We start from the raw sequence: 27,191 nt of genomic DNA on the forward strand, positions 1-27,191 counted from the left end.
CCTGCTAAGTATCTATAATGTCCTTTTCGAGCACTTTCCCTGGCTGCCCCCCTTTCTGTGGCAGGCACATTCAGAGAGGAGCTATGCCCTGGGACGGTCCATCTCCCTAGGGGTCTGGTGACCAGCAGACACAGACACAGGGCAGGTCCTCTGTCTACCCAGTAAAAGAGAGTCCGGAGCCCTCAGTGACTTTTCCAGGCTTTTCTGATCTTTCTACATCAATTATGGGCATCCTGTGGGCTGGCAAAGCAGGGAGGCAGAAGGGGGGGCAGGAGGCTGGTGGCCCCCGGCATCTCTTTAGGCCTCCTTGGGCTCTCTCTGGCATTGTCTAGTGGTCCTGCCTCTCTGTAGTCACTCGCCCTCTGGTAGGGGTTCTGCCCGAACCATTCCTGCTGCTAAGTGATGCCACCCTCAATCCCCAGCCTCCAGGCTCAGGTGTGCACCCTTACGCACGCCCACACCACAACTAGGCAGCGTGCCCTAGTGATTAGCACAATCAAGGCCACGTGTGGTAGCCACAGAACCTAGCGGTAAAAGCCTGACCGCTCCATTTGCCCTCCAGGGTCCCCCTCTCATTCCTTGCTGATGAGGTCTTGGGCTGCCTCCACACCTCCAATGACCAGCCTAAGTCAACCGGTGTGTTGACGCCCCATGGCCAGCGTTATTGGTTGAGGAGGGCCCCTGGTTCCATCACAGCCAATGAAGCTCAAGAACTGTGCTGGGAATGCTGGGAAGACCCCCTCGCCCCACTAAATTAGAATCCTGAGCTGTTGCTGCCATTTTGCCACTGCGGGGAGCCGCAGGAATGAAGTCAGTGCACAAGAAGATGTGACTGGAGGATAGAGAGAATTCTACAGGTCTAAGGAGGCTTCAGCCCTTGAGCTCAAAATCAAACTGCTTCTAAAGCAAGCCCTTCTCAACAGGTAGGTCGCTAGCTGATATTGTTAAGAATGACTCATAAGATCTCCACTAGCCTTCTCTAGGCCAGATGGAACGGGGCTGCTTGGCCCTTTCAGCTGAGAAATTCTAAGCTACTGCAACCCCCCATTGCCAAGTTCAGGTGTGGGGTGGTAGAGGGCTCTCCAGGCTCCAGTGGCCCCTGAGGGGGGCGAGGTCAGGGCTGACTTGCTCATTGCCGTCTCTTCTGTAGAATTTCTGAGTCTGCAAACAGAAGCTAATGCTCACTGCTGATAGGTGGGGCCAGCTCTGGGACTGGTGGTGGAGGAGAGTGGTTTTAGGGAAGGGGAGGTGGAAGGGGAGGTGAACTTTGGACCAGACCTGCTGAATCATGGGGCCAGCTCTTGAGAGCCACCACACTAAGTCACTTTGAAAATTCCACCCCACTGAGAGCCTCAGCCTGACCATTGACCACCCCACCCCCAACCCAGCCCAGTCAGCCCCCCTTCCACCCACTTTCCTTTCCTGAACAATTCTGGCTGTGTCCCAATACCAGGCACATAGCAAATGAAGCCAGGCAGTGTTTTTGCCCCAGTTTTAAAAAAATCACCAAATACAGTAAAATATCCAGAAACTAAAAATAAGGCCCCATAGAGCAGTCTCCAACAGCCATCTGCCAGCCAAATAGGATTGTGAAATCAAGTTCCACGTTTTGTTGACAAACTTTCCCAGCCCCAAGGAGAACTTTGTCTTGGGCAGAGCCAACGGGGCCCAGAAGGGAGGAGACCCTGTCCTTGAACTTTTACCCCCACCCCAAGCCAAGTCCCCTACCCGAGGAAATAGGCACCCTGAGGCTTGTTTGGAAGGCATCCTCACACCAGCTCCCATGCGCTCACGACCCCTGAAACAATGCTTTACCATTCATTCAGTCAGTCAGTCACTCACTCACTCAGCAAAAGCAAAAACAAAAAGCCTGTGCACCCAGCACTGTGCCAGGGTCTGGGAATAAAATGGTAGGATTTTGCAACCCCCCTGCTGGGAATGATAACTTCTTGGAGATAAGACATAAAGTAAATTGTCCAAAAGAATATAAATTCACAGTGCGCGCTGCAACCATGGGGAAGGCCTGTGCTTCTGAGTGTTGGGACAGGTTGTCTTCGAGAGGTCCCCTGAGGGAAGCAGCATTTGAGCAGAACTTGAATGATGAGTAGGAATAAGCCAGGTCAAGGGCTGTGGGGTGTGAGAGCGACCAAAGTGTCCACAGTCATGAGCTGGGTGAGCGGACTGGAGCCTGGGATCCTGTGCACAGCGCAGGGGGGGAGGGGTGGGGGGGAGGGGGGCAGCCAGGTCCCCTACAGACCTCCTCACCCTGAGCGGCAGGAAGCCAAGTTTATTGCTCTAACACCAGTGAGGCCTCCTCTCTGGTTGAGGCAGACACAATTTCAGCGGCCTAGAGTAGCTGGAGGGGAACTGGTGAGGACTCCGGTCAGTGCTGTGGTCAGCTACTGCCGCAGAGCTGTCACTGATCATAATGTCATCTCACTACATCGGGTAGAATCACGGCTCTGCCAGATGAGCTTGTTCAAAGTTTCTTGTCCAAAGCTGCTCTTCTATTTGCAATCCGTGGCTGGTTAGGAATCATCAGGTAGTGAAGTTGGTGGCAAGTAGGGGCACAATAGGGCGCCTCTGGGAAGCACCAACGGAGTCATTACGGCCCAGATTCTAGGACTGCTGGGGCGTGCCGTACCCTCTTCTGCAGGTGACTGCTCTCCTGTAGAGAAACAGCTCTGGCGCGCCATTGGGCTTTGGCAGACACAGCACCTAGCCATAGGCTTTCGGGGGCCATGTGGCCCACACTTTTGAAACAATCTGGGTGCTCTTAAGCCTCCTAGTGGTGATGTTGGACATGCACAGCAGCACCCACCAGCAGGCGGGTAAGGGAGCTCAAAGGCTGCATCTGGGCAGGTGCAGAGGTCCAGCGGCCTTGCAGGAGCAGGTGGCTCAGCTTCGCTTGGCATCAACTCCAGGCTCCTCTCCCTCAACCTATACTATGATGTTTCATTTTTGTGGGTTCTAAAATATCCTAAATATGAGTTATCAGATGTGCAATGTGAGAATATGTTCTCCCTAGTCTGCAGTGTGTTCTTTACCCTCTTACTATCATTCACAGAGCAAATGTTTTACGCTTTGATGAAGTCCACTTTATTTTTTCTTTCTTTACGCTTTTGGAGTACAAAGAACCTTTCGCCAAGCCATATGGGTCAAAGATTTTCTCCTGCGTTTTCTTCTGAATGTTTGATAATTTTACACTCTAGTCCAGGGAGGCATCATGCACTTTACTGATGGTACCTGACAGGGCTCTAGCCCCTCCCCTTGGCCCGGGGACTGGGATGGAACTGTGGCAGGTGCGAAGATTCTTGGCATGTTGGACCCCAGTAGCTTAGGGCCTCTCCCTTCCTCTTGGGCTCTCACTGTGGCTGGCGGCCAGGGGGCTTTTGTTCGTGGCAGCCATGTGCACCATGAGCTCCACCTCCCTGTTGCTGTCACCAAATTCATTGTCATACCAGGAAGTGAGATTGACAAAGTGGTGACTGAGGGCAGTGCCAGCCCCAGCGTCGAAGGTGCAGAAGTGGGTGTCCCTGTTGAAATCACAGGACACTCACCTGGTCCTCAGTGTAGCCCAGGAGGCCTCTGAGTTCTTTCCTCAGTATTTTGTAGATTTCAGAATGCAAGTCCTACTTATGTTTTGTTGGATTTGCACCAAGTATTTTTTTTAAGATTTATTTATTTATGCATGCAGAACTGGGGTACAGGTCAGAGGTGCAAGGGGTGAGAGGATTCACCAGAGACAGAGTGGGGAGCAGGACAGACAGATCTACGAAATACACTGCTGAGGGGAGCAGCGGGCGAGACAGGAGAGGTCTGCCGCGCCACGTGGGTCACTTCCGGGGCGGGGATAGAATTTGCACCGACCGCTGCAGCTAGCTTGCAATGCTCCGTTCTAACACATTGTGCCACCAGGGAGGTCCCCCAGGTATTTTTATTTGAGTAAATGGTATTTGGAATTTCAGGATACACACTTTCTTTTATTGTATATAAGCATATCATTGATTTTTATATCTTGATATTTAATATTAGTGACTGTGACCTGGGTGACCCTACTTCTTATCCCTGGGAGTTTTGTTTGTGTAGATTCCTTGGGGTTTCTCTGATTATGTCATATGACAATGTGGATGTTTTAGTTCTTCCTTTCTACTCTATATGCTTTTTATTGCCTTTCATTGCCTATTGCACTAGCTATAGATTCGCACATGATGAACAAGAATGGTGGGACTCTTCATTCCTTGGTACCAGCCTTAGTAGAAAAGTTTTCCAATTAACTATGATATTAACTATAGGCTTTTGGTGGATGTTCTGTATAATTTGAGGATATTCCCCATCTATTCTTAGCTTTCTGGGTTTTGTCACTAATGAACATGAAATTTTGTCAAATTTTTAAATTGATATGATAATGTAACCCACCCCTCCCCTTATCCTATTCAGGTGAATCGCATTGGCTAATGTTTGGCTATCAGGCTGGCCTTTCATTCACTGAATAAACCCCTACTGGTCATGGGGGAGAATTATTTTCATAGCTTGCTAAGGATGTGCACATATGTTCATGAGAGATACTGCTCTAGTTTGTTTTTTGTTTTTTTTTTTGTTTTTTTAGTACTGTCTAACATGCTTTTGTTTTACATTGTTTTGGGTATCAGGATAATACTAGCTTCATAACATGAGTTGAGACATGTTCTTCCCTCTGTTTTCTGAACTAGATTATGTAAAACTGCTGTTCACTCTTCTTTAAATATTTGGTAGAATTCAGTGATTCTGAGACTGGGTTTCCATTTTAGCAGCTTTTAAGTTACAAGTTCAATTTCCTTAATAGACTTCATGCCATTCAAATGATCTGCTTTATACTTCGTGATTATCATAGCCTGTCTTTCAGGGAATACATCCATTTTATTGAGGCTGTCAAATCTGTGTATGTGGATTTGTTCACCCTATTTCTTAAGGTCTTTCTGATGCCTTCAGGTGTAGTAGTGATGTCTCCAGTTCATCTCTGATATTAATAATGTTTGCATTCTAACAGAAGATTGTCCTTTCAATGATATTGCCAAAGAATCTGCTTTTTATTTCACTGATCTTCTCTATTTTTTTAATTTAAGTTTTATGGATTTTTGTTCTTGTCCTTAAATGTATTATTTCCTTCTGTTTTCTTTGGGTTAACTTCACTCTTCTTTTTTTTAGGAGGTAGGGGGAGCTAAGCTTATTGACTTAAGACTTCTAAAATAAGAATTTAGTGCTATAAATTTCCTCCTGAGCACTGTCTTAACTGTCCCACAACATGTTTTGTGATGTTATTTTTCATTTTCATTAAGTTCAAGGGCCTTTTTTGTTTGTTTCAGTTCTCTCATGACACATCTTAAACTCAGGGATTATTTAGAAGTGTATTTTTTTATTTTGAAAAAAGATGGCTTGAAGATTTTTCTAGTTGCACATCTGTGACGGATTTCTAGTTTGGTTCCATTTGCTCAAATAACACAATCTGTATGGTTTCAGTTCTATTAAATTTATTGAGGTTCGCTTTATGGCTCAGAAGCTGTCCCATCTTGCCAGATGTTTTTGGGGCACTGGCTCGCGCTGGAACCAGTGTCCATAAATGCCGATTCGATCCTCTGGGCTGACTGTGCGTCTCAACATCCTTTCTGGTTTTTGGTACAAGTGTTGAATCAGTGAGGCAAGGAATGTTGAAGTTCTCAGATACAGCTGTGGATGTGCCTGTTCCCTCCAGTTCTGTCAGTCTTTTCTGCATTGTCTTGCACATCGGTTGTTTGGTGCGTGCGCCAAATATCTAGGATCACTCTGCTTCTCGGTGGACTGGCTTCATCCAAATGAATAGCCTGCTCTGTCCTTAGCCACGCGCTGTGTTCTCAGTCTGTGCTCCTTGGCATTATTATGGCCACTATTGCTTTCTTTCGGTGAATGTATTTGTGGTCTATCTCCCCCCTTTACTGTCAGCCCACACTTTAATATTTCTTGTAAGGGGTTTTTTGTAGGTACTATAGAAAAAAGTTTTCTTTTTATCTACTCTGACAGCCTCTGTCTTTTTTTTTTTTTTAAAGATTTATTTGTGCATACAGAACTGGGGTACAGGCCAGAGGCTCAGGGGCAGCGAGAGGCTTCACCAGAGACAGAGTGGGGAGCAGAACAGGCAGATCGATGAAGTACACTGCTGAGGGGAGCAGCGGGCTGGTCAGGAGAGGTCTGCCGCGCCATGTGGTCACCTCCCGGGCAGGGATCGAACTAGTGCTGCAGTGGCTGTGGTAGCTTCCTAGTGCTGCCCTGTTGTGCCACCAGGGAAGGCCCACTTTTACCATGTTTTAAGATTCCTTCTTTTCTTAGTTCCTTTCTGTTTGGAGAATATCCTCTTGCCTTTCTTTTAGAGTAGTTCTGCTCGTAACAAATTCCCTTAGCTTTCCTTCATCTGAGAAGAACTTCATTTCCCTTCATGAAGATTATGTTTGTTAGATACAGAAATTTAAAGATTATTTATGCACACAAGAACTGGGTTCTAGGCCAGAGGTGCAGGGGGTGAGAGGATTCACCAGAGACAGTGGGGAGGAGATCAGGCAGATCTACTGAAATACACTGCGAGGGGAGCAGCAGAGACAGAAAAGGTCTATTGAGCCATGTGGGTCAGTTTCCTGGCGAGGGATTGAACTCAGGCCACAGTGGCTGGCGACGTTTAATAGTGCTGCCACTTTAACCTCTGCAGCACGAGGGAGGCCCACTGAAACCAATTTTTTTTTATAAGAAATCCACTGTAGTCCTTTTCTGTGAGTGAATGAGTAACTGGCTTCAGTTTTTCTGTGTTTCATTTTTTGGTGCTTGACTATGATGTGTCTAGCATGAATCTCTTTAATTTTACCTGTTTGAGGTTCACTTAGCTTCTTGAGCCTGAAGGTTTATGTCTTTTGCCAAATGTGGGGAAATTTCAGTCATTATTTCTTGCAACCTTTTTAGTATTGCACTTTTTCTGTTCCTCCTAGGATTCTCATGGCATGACTTTTGATACGTGGGGAAGACAGGCTCCTAAATCTTCTGTTACTGTCCCACAAACCCCTGCGTCTCTATTCATTTATTTTTTCACTGTCCATATTGACCAATTTCTACTGTCCTAGCCTCATGCTGTTGGGTCTATTCATTGAATTTTTTATTTCAATTATTGTATTTTTTGGTTCAAGATGTCCATTTAGTTCCTCTGAGACTTTTTAATTTTCATTTATTTCAACCATGCTCATAATTAGTTATAGCATCTATAATGGTTGATTTTAACACCCTATCAGATAACTAACACTTCTGTCATCTTTGTGTTGGCGTCTATTGACTATCTTTTCTCATTCAAGTTGAGATTTTCCTAGTTTTTGGTATGATGAGTGATTTTCATTTGAAATATGAATGTTGTAAATATTATAAGACTCTCAATCTTACTCAAATCACCTCTTTAGTACACACCTCTGATGCAGCAGGGGAGGAGTAGCTTCCTTGTTACGGTGAGTGGGAGCTCGGATTCTCTGCTCAGCTTCTGTTGATACGGGGGGGAGAAACTCCTAGTGACTGCTGAGCAGGACTGGCACTCCAGCTCCCCTCTGGGCCTCCTCCGATACTGCCCTTGCTGGGAAGGTCTAGGGCACCTTGCTAGTGCTTTCCACATGACCTCCACTGTGAAGGGCAACTTTGGACTACCCAGAAAGAGGCCAGTTTCCCCATTTGCCTTTCTCTGACCAACTCCTCCTCACCCCCTCACCCCTCTGGCCACAGGCAGGGGTGTCAAGGTGCCTCATTACAGACTGACAAGTGAAAATTTGGGCTCCCCTCTTGGCCTTTGCTTTTGGGTAAGGCCCCAGTTTGACTAAAGAACAGGAGTTACCATTGATATGTTCTGCTTACTAAGTTGCTTTCATGGTTTTTGACTAAAAAGAATAGAATTTCCTTGGGAATTTTTTTTATTCCAGGCCACCAGCTTCGTCAGCCCCGCCTGGAATGTATGTGCTTTCACTATTATCTCTCCATTTGCATTTGTCTACTGTTGAGGTCCATACTATATTTTTTATAGTATTTTTTATATTCATTAGTTCTGGTTGGTGGCGGTCTCATATTTTCTCAATCTTTATCATGTTTCTGATACATCGTTTGCTTTTCTTAATTCAGCAAGCATGATTATAGCTCCTACTTTAAACTCCTCTTCAGTTCTGCTGGACTGAGACTTCTCAAGGCCTTTCTGCTCCACTATTTGTGATATGTTCTTCTGTTTCTTCACTTTTTCTTTTCTTGAGTCATAATAAGGGGGGTGGTTCCTTGTCATCTAAATAGATTGATTTTATTTCCTCTCATAAAGAGCTGGATATAATCCTACGTTTTCTAACCAGGATTTTTAGGTGTCTATTATTTCGGATTGCTGACTTTTCAACTGTTCAGATAACTGGGGCACTGGTGCCAGAAAGGGGTAATAAGTAGGAAGGATCCAGGGCAATAGGACACCACAGTGTCATCTCCAGTGACCATCAAGGGTTCAAGCTTCCTATGGGGCCACAGGTAGCTGAGTTGTGTGGTGGGAAGCCACAGTGATCCCCTCCTGCAACCAACTCCTTAGTCAACATGTTCTAGTGCACACTCATATCAGCCTCCACTTCCAGACTGTGATTGAGCACTAGAGACAAGAAGAATGTTCTTGCTTTTTTTTATGGCGCCTCACCTTGGGGCTCTATAATTAACACCCAGGTACTTGTGGTCTGATTAGTGAGATCAGTGAATCAGTGATTCTGTTTTGGCCCGAGGTTAAGAATAAGTTACTCATTTCACGAATCAGTCTCAGGGTGAAAATGAGCCTCTGCTACGAGAAGACACATGATCAGATCTGGCTCTCCCCACTATTTGGGGCCCCAACTGTTTAAATTAGAAGTCTCAGGTTCAAGCCAGTATTCATCACTCTGAATCCTTGCTAGTTCTCTAGTAACGTTCCCTCCTTCCTACACACCGTGTACCCCCCTTCACCCATGTCATATGGAGTCTCCAAAGCAGCAAAGTGGGAGCGTGTCCGTGAGGTAACAAGAGAGCCTCTGTACAGCAGCCACCGCCCTCTCAAGGATGGCACTGCCCCAGCATCACTGCAGACAATTCAATTTCCATTTCCCTACCCCACCCCTTTGCACTGTTGCTCCTGATGAATGCAATAGCCACTGTTTGTTGACTTTGTTTTATTGTAATTTGTGAATATGTGGAGGTGAGACTGCAGCTTCACTCTGCCACCATCTTGCCAGACTTCTTTAAGATGTTGGGCAGTGGGTTTATAGTTTTCAAGGTTAGAAAATGCTTGATTATATTTCTTCAGATAGTTTTTTCTGTTCCCCTTTCCTTCTCTACTTCACTTACACATATATTAGTTAAAACTGTTTGAATTTTTTCCACAGCTCACTGCTAAATTAAACTAATACTTATGTTCTTTTTCACACCATGTTTCCTTTTGGATAGTCCCTACTGGTATGCTTTCTTAAACTTGCTTTAAGTAACTCGACTATGAAAAACACTTTTGCAGTCCAGGGCTCTTTTCTTTATTTTACACCTATTAGGCCATGAATTCATAAGGCATAGGTTCCAGCAGCTCAGGCTCCTTGCCACTAGATCTCACAAATGGAGAACCAATCTCCATTTCTCTGGGTGGGGCAGGCTGGCATTTCAGCTGAAACCAAGTACCTTTTTCTTTGACTTCCATCTTTGCTCATTTCCCTTCACATGTTTAAGGAAGCTCTCTCAGCTTTTGGAGTAGTTAATGTGCTCCCTTTTAATTTCTTGGCAAAAATGTTACCATTAACTTGATTGTTTACAACAATGCTGACAGCACTCTGGGTAACACTGTAGACTCCTCCAGTTTTGCCAACATTACATTTGTGGAACATTCCGTTTTGAATCAAAGTGCTGATCCCCTCGATGCCTATAATATCGTCTTTAGTGTAATTGCATGTTTTCTAACAACAAAAATGAAGTGAAACAACTCCATCTGGCCCTCCCTGATGGCGCAGCGGGTTAAAGCACAGCACTGAGAATCTAAAGCCGCTTCCGCATGAGTTCGATTCCCGCCTGCCTGCTCCGGAGGTGACCACATGGTGTGGCAGACCTCTCCTGACCCACCCACTGCTCCCCTCAGCAGTGTACTTCGTCGATCTGCCTGTTCTGCTCCCCACTCTGTCTCTGGTGAACCCTATCACCCTCCGCATCTCTGGCTTGTACCCCAGTTCTGTATGAATAAATAAATCTTAAAAAAAAAAAAAAAAAAAAACTCCATCTTTTATGAAAGTCTCAGAGAACTGGGCCCAGAGGCTGGATGCCTCTCCCCTGACCAGGTCCCAAGGCAAAATGGTCATAGACAGGGTCGCAGATAAAGTAAGTGAAATTTCACTCTAACAATCCTTTCAAAAAGTGAGTTGTAGTTCTCCTTTGGCTCTTGGAGTGGCGGTTTGGCGTGTCGGGTTCTTGCTGGACTTAACAGCTGACAAGCTGTTCCAGCAGTAGGGGCTTGCTCTGACTCTATTTTACAAGAGATCCAGAGAAGTCAAATTTCACGAGCCCAACAAGCAGGTCTCCTGGCCCCGAAGCAGGGCCAGCCGTGGACAAAGGCAGAGAGGAGGCTTGGTCGCAAAATTTTAGGAAACGCTAACACTCAAGGTTTCTGCAAAGGCAGTTCGCGGCGAGAGCGCCTCCGGGAACTGGTTCCCTAACCCTCAAAGGACCCCAGCAGCCTAGTCCGAAAGTCCAGCTTAGTCAGGCGGCGAGAGCGCCTGGCCTCCCGCGCCCCGCCGCCCCCTCCGTGACGAGGCGGCGGGGAAGGCAGGCGGCGCCCTTCTATTGGCTGCTGTCGGTGACGTCACTAGAGGGCGCCCGCCTCCGCCCCTGTTTTATTTAGAGGTGCCCGCCGCCGGCGGTACGAGTCACCGGCCTCTGGGAGACTGTGCCAGTGCCCAGACATCCGGTCTCCTTGGACCCCTCAAGCGCTAGCCCTACCGCGCAGGGTGCCCGGCAGCACCAGCCATCTCGGCCCGGTAGGTTGACCCACGGCCCGGGTGGGAGGTGTAACTCGGGCCAGATGGTGCAGGACCTCAGTTTCCCTCCTGACCTATCTTCGAGGACGGCCCTCGACCCGGGTTCCGAGTCTCCCAGGGTGGAGCGGACTCCCGTGAGCGCGCACTGCGAAGAGGGGCTGGAGCTAGGCACTCAGGGAACTGAATGTTCTAGCACAGGGTCTGGACCGAGTGGTGACGGCCGCCGTCCTGTGTGCAAACTCATGCCTCTCAGCTGCAGTGTTTGTGCTGTCTTTGCCGCGAGTTTCTGCCTCTTTGAAGAGCTATTTTCAGCGTCGGATTGAGCCTAAGCCCTGTTGTAAAGGGGTTACTGCAGAAGCTTGGGGGCTGATACGGTTGGTGCTTATGTCATCTGTTGGCAGGTGACTTCACCTCTGTGCCCCCTTCTGTAAAGTAGGGCCCTTTACTTGAGGGATTCCTGTAGGGCAGAATAAGAACCTGCATGTGATTGTCATGTGGAAAGGCGCAGTCCACAGGACCTGGTGGTATCTTGGGGAGCAGGTGATCAGCTTTATCCCTGAGGCAGCAAACAGCAGACCAGTTTCCCCAGTCATAGTGGACAAAGTGTGCATAGATCTCTAGACCCTCTGTGTTGGAGCACCCATCCTCTACTACCCCAGGATCTGTTAACTCAAGCCAGTGTCACCTGGACTTGGGTTTAGGTCCCAACTCTTCCCTTTCTTTGGGAAGGTGGACAAATCTGCAACCTCTCTTAAGCCTTAGTTTTTTCCATCTGCAAAATGGGGCTAACAGTTACCTATCTTCCGCAAGTGTCAAGACAGTTAAACCAGACATTGTAGGTAAAGCACTTAAATTAAGACCTTAAACACTTAAAATTAGGCGGGAGCATTTACGTTATTTAGTTTGTGTGCATATACACGGGTCTAACATGTCATTAACTGAACATGGCAAACTGAATCATCAGGATAAGGACTAGTAGTCTGTTACTAACTCCAGGTTCCTGAGTATAAAGGGCTACTTTTAAAAGTGAGGAAAAGTTCAAGGGGGAGGGAGTGTTAGGCTTGGAGCCCAACTTAGATTGGAAATAAAACAACAAATGGAGCTGGTCTTGAGTGGGACCTGGAATTCAAATCAGGGCCTGAGCACAGCTGATGCCTTCTAAGTGTTTTGAGGAGGGACCGCCCAGCCACACCTCCCAAGGTTGTTAATCACCAAGCTTTTCTAGCTAGTGAAAAGCCAAGTCCCAGCTTTTGGCATATTGTTGAATAAGTATATTCAACAAAGAATAGTTGAGCGCCTTCTGTGTACCAGGTACACTGCTGGGCGCTGTCAACACAACTGTATAAAAGACTGACATGGCTTCAGAACCCAGAGAAGAAATTACCTGTCAGGCCCAGCTTTGCCCTTTGCAAGCTTTTTCTCAGGAAGCCTGTGCTTCAGCAGGAAAAAAAAAAAAAAAGAATTACTATCTGGGGAGGTGGAGGACAGGGTTGCCTAGAAGACGAGGGCCGCCTGTTAGAGGTTCTAGCTTGGCCATATGAACAAAGGGACAGCCTTTTAAGTAGGCGAATAACAGGAGCAATTTGGTGCTTAAAAATTTGCCTTATGGCAGCAGTGAAACCAGTTTCACCACTGGTCTCTTGCCCATGCTGGGCCCCTACTTTTAGCTGATTCCTGTTCTTACTCATTTTTATCCCGGTCAGTTCAGCCCATCATTACTTCTCAAGAAAATAGGCAAAGGCAAGGCCCTTGGTCTTCACGGCAATAGCCCCAATTGCTGAATTTTACTTATGGCCTTATTGACATCGGTCTCCCCTGCAAGCAGAATGGCAGGGCTAACCCCAGTGCTCAGTGGTGCCAGGTATAGTATGAGCTTCACAAAGTGCTGGTTGAAGGAACACTGGAATCGTGGTTACTAGCTAAGTCCTGGCATGAAATGGTCACTCTAGAAACTGAGGATGTTTCACTGCATGCACTGAATTGAGCAAAAATTTACCTTATTAAGTATAAAAGCTGAAATAACTTACAAATCTAGAACATTTCCCAGGTGGTATCACAGGAATGACTGATGGGGTGAAGGGGCTTGGGACAACTCTAGGAGCTTCAGAATCTTGATGAGAGTTCCCTTGGATGCACGTTTTCCTCCCTAGGCTCTGATGCTGGCCTCTGGTAGAAGATTGCTCACAGCTCTGCTGCAGGCTCAGAGGTTGTGCTGTCAACCCTCCAGAGACATGAGACTGGTGCAGTTTCAGACATCCAACCTGACGGGACCCCACCTAGGCCTGGAGTCAGGGAAAGGTGGGGGAGTCATCAACCTCAATGCCTTTGACCCTACACTGCCCAAGACGATGATGGAGTTCCTGGAGCAAGGTGAAACCACGCTGTCTGTGGCAAGAAGGTAAATCTACAGGCAGCATCACCTGCAGCTGCTGCTCTGTTGCCTTCTCCACCCCACCCCTAAACCCTACCCAGCAGATAATCGCATTTTTTCTCCCCACCTGTTTTTAGTGAAGTGCCTAAAACTCTTTAAGGCCTCAGTTTACAGAGGGGGAAACGGAGGCCCAGGGCATGTTATTAACTAACCCAAGACCACACGTTTGGTGGTGTAGCCAGAACTATATACTTCATCACATTACATTCTCCAGGGATTTAAGTCCCTGGTAGCCTGAGGGATCTGGAACTGGGGCCCCAGAGGCATCTTGTGATCCTAGAGAAGGGATGAGATTTTTGACTCCTTATTAAAGAGAGCCATGCAAAGAGGTTTCCTTAAAGATGGTTCTTGGGTTTGGCTAGATTAGGTATGAACTCCCTAAAGCAGGGAGATATATAGAGTCTGGCCCCAAAGTGTTAATGAGCTGTAAAATAAAAGCCACTTTAAGATAGCCTCTTCACTTATTAAACTGGCAAAAATGTAGATGCTTGATACTACAGTGTTGCAACAGCTTACCATAATGTCATAATCTCAAAAGATTGACAACTACTTTCATGTACCTCAATAAGGAAGGCACAATATTATCTGTATGGTGCAGTAATATGCAGCCATACAAAAAGAGGAGGCTATATACTGTAATGAAGAGCTCTCCAAAATATGTATGTAAATGTAAGAGGTGACTGTAGCATGTTTTCATTTGCATAAAAACAATAGAAGGTAGCAGTGGACTAAATGTAGTGTATACACATTTTCATTTTCAGTGCTGCACACCTGAAACTAAAATGAATGAATAGTAGAAGTGTGTCCTTAGAGCACAGTGACTGGAGTAGAGAGACTAGGAGAAGGGAGAAGAGGCCTTTCTATTATTCCTACTTGAACCTTTTGAATTCTCTCACCTGGTGTGTGTGTGGACATGTATTGCCTACAAGGGAAAGAAATCAACACTGGAGAGGCAATAAACAGCATTCCAGTATCAAAGGACAATAGCTTGGTTTTCACCAGTGGCTCTGGTGGTTGATAGGTATTATAAAGCACAACTTGGACCTGCAACATGTCCTCAGTGCACCCAGTATTAACAGCCTGCCCCAACCCAGCCTCTCTCCTGCTTTGGTCCCTGCAGAGCCTTGGCTACCCAACTGCCAGTCTTGCCACGGTCAGAGGTGACCTTCCTGGCCCCCGTCACACGGCCAGACAAAGTAGTGTGTGTGGGCATGAATTACGTGGACCACTGTAAAGAGCAGAATGTGCCTGTGCCCAAGGAGCCCATCATCTTCAGCAAGTTTGCCAGCTCCATCGTGGGGCCCTACGACGAGGTGATCCTCCCACCTGAGAGCCAGGTTAGTGCCTCCCCTAGTCCCTCCTCAATTCCTGGGGCCCCTCACCAGCGTGGTCAGCACTCAGCAGAAAGGAGCCCTGTCACTCACTAGCACATTAAACAACAACAGGATTACAACCACCCATATTCCCACTGCCCAGGGCTTGAGAGGTTAATGCTGTACTGTTTATCTTCCCAGCATTTTTTTATTCCCGTGTGTATTTATATTGTCCATATAACCTACCATTTACTTAAGACCCCGTCAGGAACATCTTTCATGCCAAAAAATTTTTTCCCCTGCAGGTTTTAGGTTACTGCTTGGTTTTCAGTGGCCCTGATCTATTCAGTAGTCCTCTGTTGAAGGACACTTGTCTCCAGTTTTTAGCTTTTATAAGTAATGCTGTAGTGAACGACACTAGTGAAAAGACTGCATCCATCAGTGGGCATGCTTATTTCCTTTTAATAATTAGCCTGCAGAATTTGGGGGTTGGTGTTATAGTATAGGCAATATTCCAGAACTTTATCCAAAGTGACCTTCAGAAAAGTTACAAAAACAATTTTACATATCTACCAGCATTGTCTATAACCCATGCTGGCACTGCTTAGGTTTTTCTAAATTTTTATTTTAAAAATACTTTGAAAATCATAAAGTTGAAAAACAGTACAGTGGACACTCTTCACCTAGATTCACTGCTAGCATTTTGCCATATCTGCTTCTTTTGCCCTCTCCTCTCACACCTCCTCTCAGTCACCCCCACTCCTCAGATGCACACAGTTTTTGGAGGATAGAGGGATGAAACTCTCTGAAAATAAGTTAGACATGAAGACAGTCACGGAAACCTCACATGTACCTTCTATGCATAAGGACATTGTCCTAATGAACTCAACACCATTCTCGCAACTAAGAAAATGAACATCATAAATAACATGTATTTAAGTTGGGAATTTATCTGAATGCCCCCAAAGATACTTTAATTTGGAACCTTTTTTTGGGAACTATTTGGGAACTATTCTTTTTTTTTTTTTTAATCTAGGGTCATTAAGGCTACAAATGGTTATCGCTTTCATGACTTTAGATCAGAAATCCATAAACTTTTTCAAAAAGCCAGTTAATACATACTAGGTTTTGGATGCTACATAGTATGTTACAACAATTCAGCTTTGCAGCTATGGCTGATGCATAAATTAATGAACATGCCTGTGTTCCAGGAAGACTTTACAAAAACAAATAGCCAAGCTGGCTTTAGCCCACAGACCAGAATTCTGACTCTTGATCACAAACATTCCCCACCCCTGTCACTTTCATGAGTGACCTTAAGAGAAAGCAGGCACGTTGAATTATAGCAAGTTCCAGTCTGGATTTGTCCTGTTGTTCTGTTATTACAATCAGGTTAAATATTTTTTTTTGCCAAGAGTTGTTATTACAGTAGTCCCAGCCAACCAAAATACCTGTAACAAAATACCATAAACTAGGTGACTTACAAAAAAACAAAAATTTATTTCTCACAGTTCTGGAGGCTGGGAATTCCAAGATCAAGGTGCCAGCAGATATGGTAGCTGGTGAGGGCCCACTTCTGATCCAAAGACAGCTGTCTTTTCACTGTGTCCTCACAAGGTAGAAGGGGCAAAGGAGCTCTTTGGGGCCTTTTCTAAGGGAACTAATCCTATTAATGACCATGTCACTGCTCAAAAGCTTACAATGCATCCGGCTGGGAGGCCCCTGTCTTGGTTCACCCTGTGTTCACTAAATCTCCCTTGTAAAGGTACCTTTCTCTGGGGATTAATCAGCTATCTATGGGGTAGTATCTGGGACCAAGTTACGTCTTCTTGCCCAGCTTTTCATCCAGGGGCCCTCTGTTCAGCCTTATTTGAATCCATTATTCTATTTAGGGTTAGAAGAAAGTGACTTTTCTATCTACTCTTATTAGCTGGCATCCTGTGATGTTCCCTTTTACCCCCATCCCTTTAGTGCACTGTGAACTGATTTTTACGTATTACATGGTAAACCACTTACATTCTTTTCGACACTCAAATGGTCTCACTTTGACCAGTGCAGCCCATCACTTTCTGAACACTTTCTTGTTTTCTGGCCAAGATACTCTGGTTCATCATCTGCTCTCCATCTTGGAACTAGATTAGTTATTTTCCCCAAAGAACCGTTTTTTTTTCTAGTGGGAGCAGTTTGAGACAGCCATGAGTGTCAGGTATGCTTCTGACAGCAGCCCTGGTTGTTGCCATTAGAATGTTATATGCACTTTGCTGATTATGAAAGGCTGTGGACACGTCGTCACTTTCTGTGTATATTTTGGTGAACTGTTCAAGAGTTGCCTATGTTATTAATTGTTGATCTCTATTGCCATCACTTAAGTTCTATATTAAGACATTTCAAAAACCTGGTTCACCATAGGTTAACTATTACTACTTGGTGTCCACCCTTTTTGGGAATTAACAAGAGTGACTTTTAAAATGTCCCCAGACAGGTGTGACTGTATAACAATGGGGAGATGTACCTGCATCTACTGTGGTGATCACAAAAGTGGTCTGCTGATCCCCACTGTAGGGAACCAGGCCCTGAGAGACACAGTATGCAGCCTCTTAGTACAGGAAGGGCCCCAGTGCCAAGCAGTTCACTGCTTGTTTTCCACTCTACAGGAAGTGGACTGGGAGGTAGAGCTGGCCGTGGTGATTGGAAAGAAAGGCAAGCATATCAAGGTGAGGTGGAAGGGGTAGTGCCATCTGTCTGACTTTGGAGGTGTCTGTACCTAGCTGCTTCCAGACTATCTTGCCCTTCACCTGCGACCTTTGATTAGCTGTGAGAGCCTTCGTTTGGGGTTGGCGTCATTATCTAACCTGCAAACTAGCAAATCCCCTGCCCCATAGGCCACAGATGCCATGGCTCATGTGGCCGGCTTCACAGTGGCACATGACGTGAGTGCTCGTGACTGGCAAATGAGACGCAATGGAAGGCAGTGGCTGCTGGGAAAAACCTTTGACACTTTCTGCCCCCTGGGCCCTGCCTTGGTGACCAAGGACAGTGTGGCAGGTAGGTCTCTGACAATATACCTGGGACTCTCCTTCCTACTCTTGCACAGGTGCATCAGAGTAAAGGGGGGAGAAGCAGGGAGTGTGGAATCACCTCCCCAGCTGCCTTTTGGTGATTCCTGAGAGGGCAAGTCTCTGAGCCTGGGCCTCAGATACTCCAGGGGGCTTCTTTCCCTACTCCCACACCAGAGAACTCCTACCACAGAGGTAGTTCTGCAGATGGAAAGTGAATTGTAAAGAACAGTGCTCCCTGGTAGGTGGATCAGGCTTCCTCTAGATGTCAGCACCTGGAAGAATCTGCGTTTGAAGGAGGCAAAGCTGGCCCTTGAGCATCACACAGAATGGCTGTCATAGGCCCATGTACTTTTCACAACACGGCAACACCAGCCACAAGTAAGTGCACAGTGAGCCAGGACTCAGCCATCTGGGCAGTAGCATGCCCAGGTGGTTCAGCCCCACACCATGCACTCATCAAGGGCATTCAATTCTCTTTGGCTGCCTTCAGGTGTGCCTATGAGTGTAAGACACTGACAGCCAATAAACAATGTTGCTTAAAGCCAAAAAATTAGCCAACTTTTCTCTCCCTAAGGGTCTGGGACTTCTTAACTCTCTGACAGGCACCGTATAAGGGGATGGATTCACAGGTCTGAGAGCAGTGTCGACAAGTCACCAGGCCTCCCTGTACTTTTGTTTCTAGTTGAGTGTAGAGGACCGAGGGAGTTGGGGGGGGAGGGGAGGAGGTGGAGAGAGAGACCCTAGGCGGTTATTGCATTCCAGATCCACACAACTTAAAGATCTGCTGCCGAGTAAATGGAGAAGTGGTCCAGAACAGCAACACCAACCAGATGGTGTTTAAGACAGAAGAGCTGATAGCCTGGATCTCCCAGTAAGTGCGAACAGAGCCCGTTCCCATGTACCCACCTGGAGGCTGAGCCCACCATCCCTGACCGTCCACCTCAGCCCTTAGTCTCACCTGACTCTTTTGCCCCAGGTTCGTCACTCTTTACCCAGGGGATGTGATTCTGACAGGAACGCCCCCGGGTGTTGGTGTATTCAGGAAACCTCCTGTCTTTCTCAAGGTAGGTTGGCTAAAAGGAGGAGGGGGGCCTCAAAGACTTGGGAAAGCCAGGAGACCAAGGAAGCACGCACACACGTATGCCTCATACTGAAGGACTGACAGCCCCACGGCTACTCTGTTGCAGAAAGGTGATGAAGTCCAGTGTGAGATTGAAGAACTAGGGGTCATCATCAACAAGGTGGTGTGATGGCTCCTACCACAAGCCCTGGACTTGCCAGGGGCACCTGTTGGGGAGACCCCGGGGTAGCCATGGGCCAGTCCCTCCAAGCCTCCTTTTCCTGGTGAGGGAGAGGAGTTGGAGCACTTTCTCAATAAACCTCTCCAGCTAAAGCAACAGCTTGGCTTTACTACCATTTGTTTTTTAGGGTTTGTTTCTAGGAGCCAGGAAGGACGTTCTTACAGGTGAAGAAGCGAGCAGGTAGACATACACATGCGTATACCCTCCCCTCAAAACTGCTGGGCTTGGGAAAAGAGGGCCCAACCAGTCCTCTCATTTATCACACCAAAAAATGGAGAAACAAGAGATGATCAAAACCTTACAGATTTTATAGTCAACATCCTCCAGTGTCCCAGCTCCAGTCTGTGGCTGAGAAGTCTTCAGCAGGGTGCCACCTCACATTTCTAGTTACAAATGAACTGGCAGATGAACTGCTCCAGCTTTTCCTGATTCTCTCGGGTGGCAAATGTAGGAGACAGATGCAGCACAGGGCCTGCAGGGCTGGGCTTCTGCTGCAGTACCTGAGCCATAGAGATGGGCTATGAGTGCCCCCACAGGGGCTGACCCCATTTCCAGAAAGCTGGCATGACCTCTGGCCACTCAGGTTACAGCTGAGGGTGCAAGTGCTGCTTCTCAAACTACTTGGGAGTAGGAGCCAATGTTTGCGTGGGCAGAGGGACAGGAAAACCATCCTACCTTCAACTGTTAACCACCTCTATTCTTGGAGGACACTGGGTAAATCCCAGGGTGGGTGCAGCTAGGAGAAAGTGGGACAAGAAAGTGGGGAGACTCACCCCTAGGTCTCTAAAGGTCCAGACAGCACTGATGGCAAGATTTGGGTCTGCACACTCTACAGGAAGAGATATGAGAAGGCTGTAGGGAAAGCAGGCAGCCACAGGAACAGTTTCTCTCTTCCTCATTGCAAGAAGGAACCATCAAGGGCAGGGTTCAGACTGGAGCCAGAGGCCTCTGCACTCCAGCCCTACTTCCTGAAGTTGGGCTGTCACTTTCCAGCAGGGGGCAGCAGCCAATAGCCAGCTGGCCCTACCGCCTGGGAGCCTGGGCTGGTACTCACCAAAGGACCCTTCTTCCTGGGCAGTGGTCTGCAGGAACTGGAACAGTTGCTCCACGTAGCCCGACTCTAAGGGAGAGAAAATGCCTAGACCTGGGGCCCTACACAAGCCCAGCCTCTGCTGAAGACAGCCAGAGAAGTGCAGACCTCACCTGTGTCAGGGAGCTGTCCCTCGTGGAGGAAGGCGGCAGCCTTGGCAAAGGCCTTGAGCAGTGGGCTGAGCAGGCGGCAGAGGAAGAGGAAGAAGTCGGGGCAGCGAGACTGCTGACTAAGCTGGAGGGGTCAGGCAGGGTGAAGGCAGGCCCAGTGCCTCCCTCCTACTTCCCACCGCCCCTCCCCTGGCTTTTCCCGACGTACCCTGAAATAGCGGCCCTCAGCCTCCTCGAAATCATCACTGTCACTATCAGTAAAATCCCCACTCGGTTTCCACAGCAGCTTTGCACTCAAACGCTGTCGCCCTGTGTCACAGGCTGGCCGGGAGCCTGGGGTCTGGGGGCCATGGGAACCATTAATCCCTGTAGGCTGACCCATTTTCAGCCCTGAACACAGGACAGACCAAGGCATACCTGACCATGACACCTGCTGAGCTAATCTGCAGAGTTAAAGAGAGTACCCACCCTCAAGGGTCACGACCCTAGGGAAAAGTGGGGGGTTAGAGTACAGCAGGTGTGCAGCAAAGCTCAGAGGCACTAGTATCCAGTCCTGTCATGTATAGGAGTAGCAGTTATAGTCTGTCAAATCTCAAGGCAGAAAGTGGCAAAGGCAGGACCCAAGAATCCTATCTGCTGGGTGAAGGGGCAACCCAATACCCCCAGCACACAAAGGTCCAGAGCAGCTGTCACTGGGAGGCTAAAGGAGTCTAGATTCCAGGCAGGGGGTTGTCTCCAGCTGTCCTGCCTACCTCCTCAGCAACCAGGAGCCCACACTGGATAAGACGGTCTAGCACCTCTTGACAGTAGCAGTAGGAAGACTGGCAGGGCTGGGGATAAAAAGCATCCAGGTGACCTCAAGAGCCAGGCCGTGGGCAGACAGACCCCTTCCTACAGCTAAGAGAGAGAGAGACCTAGGACTGAGCCGGACTGTGGAAGAGTCCTGACCTGCAGCAGCAGCAGGTCCTGAGGCAGCAAGTGCAGCAACAGCAGGATCTGACGGTACAGCTCATTCTGGCTCAGCAGCTCGATGCCCTGCAGCTCCCAGGGCCCCTCAGGCGGCACTCTGCCTGCCAGCAGCCCTCGCACAGCACAGGCTGGGGAAAGAGCCCAGGTAAGAAAGGCAGCCTTTGCCCTCAGCCCTGCATGCATCCCACCCTCCCCGAGGCAGGGACTCACCACCCACCGCCTCACTCAGGAAGGCGGGCAGCAGCTCAGCACTCAGATGCGCCAGCTGTGTGAGGCCTGGGCCATGCCTTGGAACCACCACCAAGTCGCCCTGGTGGACACGTAGCAGGGCCACGTGTGCTCGCAACAGGCTCAGTGTGTGCTGCACCAGGCAACGCAGCTGCCCGGAGAAGCCCACGTCAAAACCACGGAGCAGTGTCTCCTCTGTCAGCCATGAAAACTCCCCCAGGAGCTGCGACAGGAACACGCCCTGAGAGGGCAGTGCAGAGAGTGAGCATGAGGGCCGCCCTCGGCCCTCAACCCCCACCACGCTGTGCCTACCTTCTGGTGCTTGAACAGCAGCAGTGTTGCCATGATGGCTGTGCTCATCACTGCCGAGCTCATGACGCTGGCTGGGGCCGGGGGTGGGAATACTGCTCAGTGGCCTGGCATCACCTAGCCAGCTTCCCCAGCCAACACTTCTCCCTGCCTCCTAAGCAGCAGCCACCCCAACCTACCCACCCAGTTCCACCTCAGGGAAAGGCAGTGTAAGCCTGTCTTTAAATGCCAGTTCTCTACTGCGAAGGGAGCCACTCAAACATATGCCTACAGCCAGGTAGGGAGCTTGGACCTTGCCTGCTCTCGTAGGCCCGCCCACTAACCCAGTATCTGCCTCAGAGGTACAGTTACAAAGATAATTCTCCTGCAGTGCTAAGAGGGCTCCTAAGTCCCTCACATGCATTATTCCATTCAGCTGTAACTTCAGCTGTAACTCCCATTTACAGCTAAGAGGGACCAGGTTCAGAAAAGTGATGAGCCCCAGGGCAGGCTGGTGTGTAACCTCAGATAGGTGTTTGGCCTTCCCGTTCCTCACGATTATGGTACAGAAACTCACCTGGGCCCTGATGACTAGCTGGTCCAGAGAGGAGGGAATGCAGGACTCCCCCAAATGCCCAGACCTAATTCCTACTTACCATTCAGGACATGACGGCTCAGCCTTCTGACCAGGAGCTGGTCCTCTGCCTTGAGGGCCAGAAGGGGCCCAGTTACTGGGGTCCACTCCTGTTCCTTTTCTGTGTCTGGGACAACAGTACTGGAATAAAGACACAGATGACGGGATGAATGGACCAAGTGTAAAATCAGTCACGGGGAACCTAGTTTTCTCAAAGGCATTTTTCCATCCAGCCCCAAGGTGCTGTTCTAGATGACCCAAGGATGTTTGGTGAGGGAAAGCTAGAGCTGGTGATGCTTCTGTGTGTTGAGGGGAAAGGTGCCAGCCAACAAGCTGGGGGCCAAAGGGCTGTACCTATCTTGCCCCCAAGACCCACACGTGTTGCTCCCCTACCATTGGCCCAACACAATGGGCTGCAGCAGCTGCTCCAGGGTCTGCCTGCTGCCCCAGCAGCTTCTGGCGTTGATGGTGTATTCCTGCCCAGGACAAGGCTCTTAGATGGCCTGCCCTGGCCCACCAGGAAACCTACTGCAGCCCACTGAGGTAGGCAAGGCCGACCCAGCTCTCAGCCTTGCCTGGCAGGTTCCCTACCTTCAGGGAGAAGGGCTGAGCCAGGTGCACTCGGGCACAGATCCTACGCCTGGAACCCCACACTCGCAGGCTCCGCAGGACAGCCAGAGCTCCTGTCCACAGCCCCAGAGGGACGAAGGCCTGCAGGGAAGAAGGGCTGTGTGAGCTGGCTCACCAGAGGCACCACTTTCTCAGCTCATCTTGATCTCAGGTCCAAACTGGTGCATGACAATCTTGACCCCAGTTTTCTCACCCATAAAACAAAAGAAATCCCCCCTTAGTGATGTCTTTTGAGGATGAAGTAAGATGATAACAGTAGAGGACTGAATTCTCTTTGTTATCAACACCCTTAACCCAAGCCTAAGGAGGACTTTGAGCTACAGGTCGCAAAATTATAGTCCTCTTTGGAGATGGTCCCAGGGCAGGAGGGTCTCACGTGTACTTCACGAGATGCATCTGGAACCAGGTCATAGGTGACAGCTGCTGGCACCAGCATAACATCTGGAACAATGCCCCCCTGGACTGCTTGTACCACCAGTCCTAGCCATGCTTGGCCCAGGGCTGACAGCCTCGGCCCCTGGATCCCAGGCATTTCCTCCAGGAAGATGAGCAGAGGCTGCCTGCTGACCAGTAGCTGCTCCAAAGCCTAGAAGGGGCAAGGGTGGCAGACAATAAGGTCACAGCAACAATAAAACCCTGGACCTAGGCCTGGCCCCATCCCAACCACTATGTGCACTCACCGCACGAACCACAGCTCTTGCCAAGACTCCCTCAGAACTGTCCAGGGAGAAGTTGGCCTCTGGGGGCAGAAAAAGCCCCCCAAGTTTCCTCAGCAAAGCTCTGTGGGGCAGAGAAAAGAGCCTAATGAGGGAAGGGGCACAGGAGACTGGACAGAGCCTAAGGCTAGTAAAAGCCGTGGCTCACCCAGGGTTAGCCTGAGGCCTGCCTGAGTACCCTCAGGCCAGGCATGTAAGACCCATCTTAGCCCACAGGCTGAGCTGGCAGATGTCGGGAGCAGAGAGGTCAGGAAGAAGGCCTTTGAAGAGCCGCTACAGCACACCCCCATACATGTCTCCAAACCCTTACCCCTGTCTGGGGACAAGGCATTTTTTACCTGAGGGTAGGGGAGCAGGCCCGGGGGTCCCAAGCCACACGGAGCACACCCAGGCCCTGGGAGAGCAGCACAAAGGGCAGCAGGATCCCATCCAGGAGTGATTTGTGGGTAGAGAGGAGGACAATCGGCGAGCCCTGCTCAGGGAGAGGCATAAGGAAGTGCCAACCTACCCCCATGCTGCAGAATGGAGTAGGTGAACCCTGTACCTCCAGACCCAGGAAAGCCCGAGGGAGAGGGTTCTGCTGAGCAGCTCTTCTGCTGAGCACATTTCCCAAAAGTAGAAGAGCTCTGTCGACAATTTTAAGGTAGTGCACTGATGTAATGGTTGTTAAGACCATGATGAAAAGACGTTAGAGGAAGCCCCGTGGGAGTAGGACCGTGAGACTCAAGAGAAGGTCATCAAAGAGCAATGGATTTTTCCCACCAGCTGACAGCTTGTCCTGACTTAAGGGCTTGGCCTAGCTTCTGCTCCCTCTATCCCCATCCCGATGGACAATGGGCCTTACTGCCTGGGCAGCCTTGTGGACCATCTTCACTTGGCCTTTGTGGAGCTGCACGTTCAGGAAAAGGCAGTTGAGGACCCGGAGCAGTGCCCAGCTGCAGAGCCTGGAGAGAGAATTTGAGGCAGGTCCCACCCTGGAGACAGGAGCCCACGGCATCTCAAAGCCAATGATTATTACTGTCCCCACTTTACAGGAAAGGAGAGTGAGGCTCAGAGAGATTACAGAAGCTGCTGAGCAGTAACAAAGCTGACGAGTGGTGCTGATTCTGGAAGGCAGCCTGAAACTAAGGCCCACACCTCTCAGATGCTAAGACTCTCCCATGTGCAGCTTCTTGGTATCAGCTTCAAAGTACCTCCCTGCCTCCATTTACCCCAAGGGAGTTGAGAAGACTAAGACTTTCCAGGCATCACCCAGCTTGATGTTTGAAACTGCTGGGAAAGGTGAAATAACTGGGGAGGTTAGTAAAACAAGAGGGAAGGGGGTAATCGAAGGGGCAAAGCCCAGGAGTGGGATTTGCCAGAGATCTGAGGGAAAATCAGTTTCAAGTGAAGTGTGAAGGCAAGAAGCATTGGGATGATGGACCAGCAGCATGTCTTCACTGGATAGCTTCCATTTCTCAAAGCATCAGGATGCTTCACAGGTGAGGCCTGCGCTGACAATAGGGAGTCTGAGGAGGAGCTTAGAAGGGGGTCTTGGAGAGATCTTGTACCTTTTTGAAAATCATACTCCTACAGAAAGCTGGTGTAACAGATGTGTCTTTCTCCAGCAATGAGGCTGCTGGAGAGAGAAAGCAGGTAGCTGGGTTCAAAGAGAACAGGGTTGTGCCCAGTGCCATTTTCACAGGAGCATCATCGTGAGAAGCCCCAGCAAGGAAGCTAGCCAGAAGAACAGGCAGGAGGGGCCGGTAGCTGGTATAAAAAGGTGGTCAAGTCTGGCCCTCCCTGGTGGCGCAGCGGGTTAAAGCACAGCACTAAGAAGCAAAAGCCACTTGCACATGAGTTCGATCCCCGCCTGCCCCGGAGGTGACCACATGGTGTGGCAGACCTCTCCTGACCCGCCCGCTGCTCCCCTCAGCAGTGTACTTCGTCGATCTGCCTGTTCTGCTCCCCACTCTGTCTCTGGTGAAGCCTCTCGCCGCCCCTGAACCTCTGACCTGTACCCCACTTCTGTATGTGCAAATAAATAAATCTTTAAAAAAAAAAAAAAAAAGGTGGTCAAGTCAAGGAACTGCAAATCTCAACAGAGTCAAAGAAAGGTTGCAGGGAGGGCTAGTCAAGGTCACTCTCAAGGTCTTCTGCCTGTCCTTGCTCAGTTGACCTCTCAGTGCTTTCAAGACAGCTGAGCCCCACATGCACACCCTGTGCCTTCTTTCCTAGTGACTCATTCATCCCTCAGTTTTAAATATCTACACGCTGAAGCTTTGCCAACGTATGTCCCTAGCCCAAAACTCTCATGAGCTCCAGACTCCTAGAAGCGACTGCCGCCTCAGCCATCTCAAACTCTGTCCAAAACATTTCTGGGGGGCCAACTCACTCCTAAGCCTGCCTCTTCCATCCACCTCCAGATGTACCAAGGATGTGTCCCCCATCCTCCTCACCGTACCACCATCTGCCTCCAGCCCATCAGTAAGGTGACTTCCAACACTTGGTCCTTTTTTCCAACCTCCAGTGACACCAACCAGCCATCTTCACATCTCACTTGGACTTGCCTCCCAGAATGTCTTCTGGTCTCTACTCTTGATCCCAGTTAATCGTGTTGTCATTCCCTACTTAAAACCTTTCGACCGGTTTTTACCGCACTCAAAAATCAACCCCAACTTCTGATATAGGCCTGCACATCTGGTGCCTTCATTGTTCGATTTCATCTCCAACAGCTCGCCCATTCACGTGCCTGTTTCCAACCACATCAATTCCTTGAGCAAAACTGGCAACAGCTCATGCTTCTCTCTCTAGTAGGACTATTTCCCCCATCCTCAGGCCCCCAAGGTTGCTCCTCTTCCTGTTTTGTCCCTGGCTTACAGGTCTTTTCCTTCCTGCTGGGTATTCTTAGTCCTAGCCCAAGCCTGTCCTTCCTGCTGCCATGTGTATGTCTGTCCATTCTGACCTTATTACCTCTTCACTCCCTGGAACAATGTCTTAAATCTAAGAAAAGCTCAGACCTGTGTCAAATGTGGGAGGGAACAGGTGGTAACAGAAGGATGAATGTGGGAAGAGGAGTAAGGCCTGTAAGATCTGGGAGCCCACCACCTCACCTCTCCTGCTCCACAGGAAACTGATCTGAGAAGAAGTGAAAGGAAGGAGTCTGAGCCACAACCAGGAATACTTGGGGGCAACCCCTTAATGCCTACTCACAGGACAGACAATACCCAGGTCTGCAGTGGACTGGAAGCTAGGGGCTGGCTCAGATCAAAGTCCCACCCCCAGTAGAGGCTCAAGAAGTTGATGTGGTTGGAAATAATTGAGAGAGAGCTGCTGGAGATGAAATCAAAAAATTAAGGCACCAGATGTGCAGGTCCATACAAAAGTTTGGGTTGGTTTTAAAGTGC

At 48.8% G+C, this 27,191-nt stretch overlaps 2 protein-coding genes across 7 annotated transcripts; one reads left to right on the forward strand and one right to left on the reverse strand.

The window, feature by feature from the left end:
• Positions 1-821: 821 nt before the first annotated feature.
• Positions 822-25,629, forward strand: FAHD2A (fumarylacetoacetate hydrolase domain containing 2A). 4 transcript variants are annotated; one of them, XM_012727513.1, is made up of 8 exons: positions 822-923; positions 13,187-13,434; positions 14,588-14,804; positions 17,435-17,494; positions 17,663-17,825; positions 18,602-18,710; positions 18,816-18,903; positions 19,027-19,236. In XM_012727513.1, exons 2-8 carry the CDS (start codon positions 13,193-13,195, stop codon positions 19,087-19,089), a joined length of 942 nt encoding a protein of 313 aa, XP_012582967.1. In that variant the 5' UTR covers positions 822-923; positions 13,187-13,192; the 3' UTR covers positions 19,090-19,236. The 4 variants fall into 4 exon arrangements, with proteins under 4 accessions (XP_012582967.1, XP_012582968.1, XP_004686180.1 ...); XM_012727514.1 differs by lacking the exons at positions 822-923; positions 19,027-19,236 and adding exons at positions 10,914-11,036; positions 25,490-25,629; XM_004686123.2 differs by lacking the exon at positions 822-923 and adding an exon at positions 10,914-11,036.
• GPAT2 (glycerol-3-phosphate acyltransferase 2, mitochondrial) lies at positions 19,330-25,479 on the reverse strand. 3 transcript variants are annotated; one of them, XM_012727511.1, is made up of 16 exons: positions 24,650-25,479; positions 24,144-24,277; positions 23,770-23,869; positions 23,466-23,675; positions 23,051-23,170; positions 22,853-22,935; positions 22,482-22,600; positions 21,850-21,920; positions 21,520-21,778; positions 21,289-21,437; positions 21,093-21,170; positions 20,549-20,680; positions 20,344-20,464; positions 20,195-20,260; positions 19,914-19,969; positions 19,330-19,640 (listed from the first exon to the last, which is right to left on the reverse strand). In XM_012727511.1, the coding sequence occupies exons 1-16, from the start codon at positions 24,800-24,802 to the stop codon at positions 19,524-19,526; spliced, it is 1,968 nt and encodes a 655-aa protein (XP_012582965.1). In that variant the 5' UTR covers positions 24,803-25,479; the 3' UTR covers positions 19,330-19,523. The 3 variants fall into 3 exon arrangements, with proteins under 3 accessions (XP_012582965.1, XP_012582964.1, XP_012582966.1); XM_012727510.1 differs by lacking the exon at positions 24,650-25,479 and having other exon boundaries at positions 24,144-24,593; XM_012727512.1 differs by lacking the exons at positions 20,549-20,680; positions 24,650-25,479 and having other exon boundaries at positions 24,144-24,593.
• Positions 25,630-27,191: the final 1,562 nt, after the last annotated feature.

This window comes from Condylura cristata, unplaced genomic scaffold, assembly GCF_000260355.1.
Source record: "Condylura cristata isolate star-nosed mole 26May11 unplaced genomic scaffold, ConCri1.0 scaffold00020, whole genome shotgun sequence".
NCBI lineage: Eukaryota > Metazoa > Chordata > Mammalia > Eulipotyphla > Talpidae > Condylura > Condylura cristata.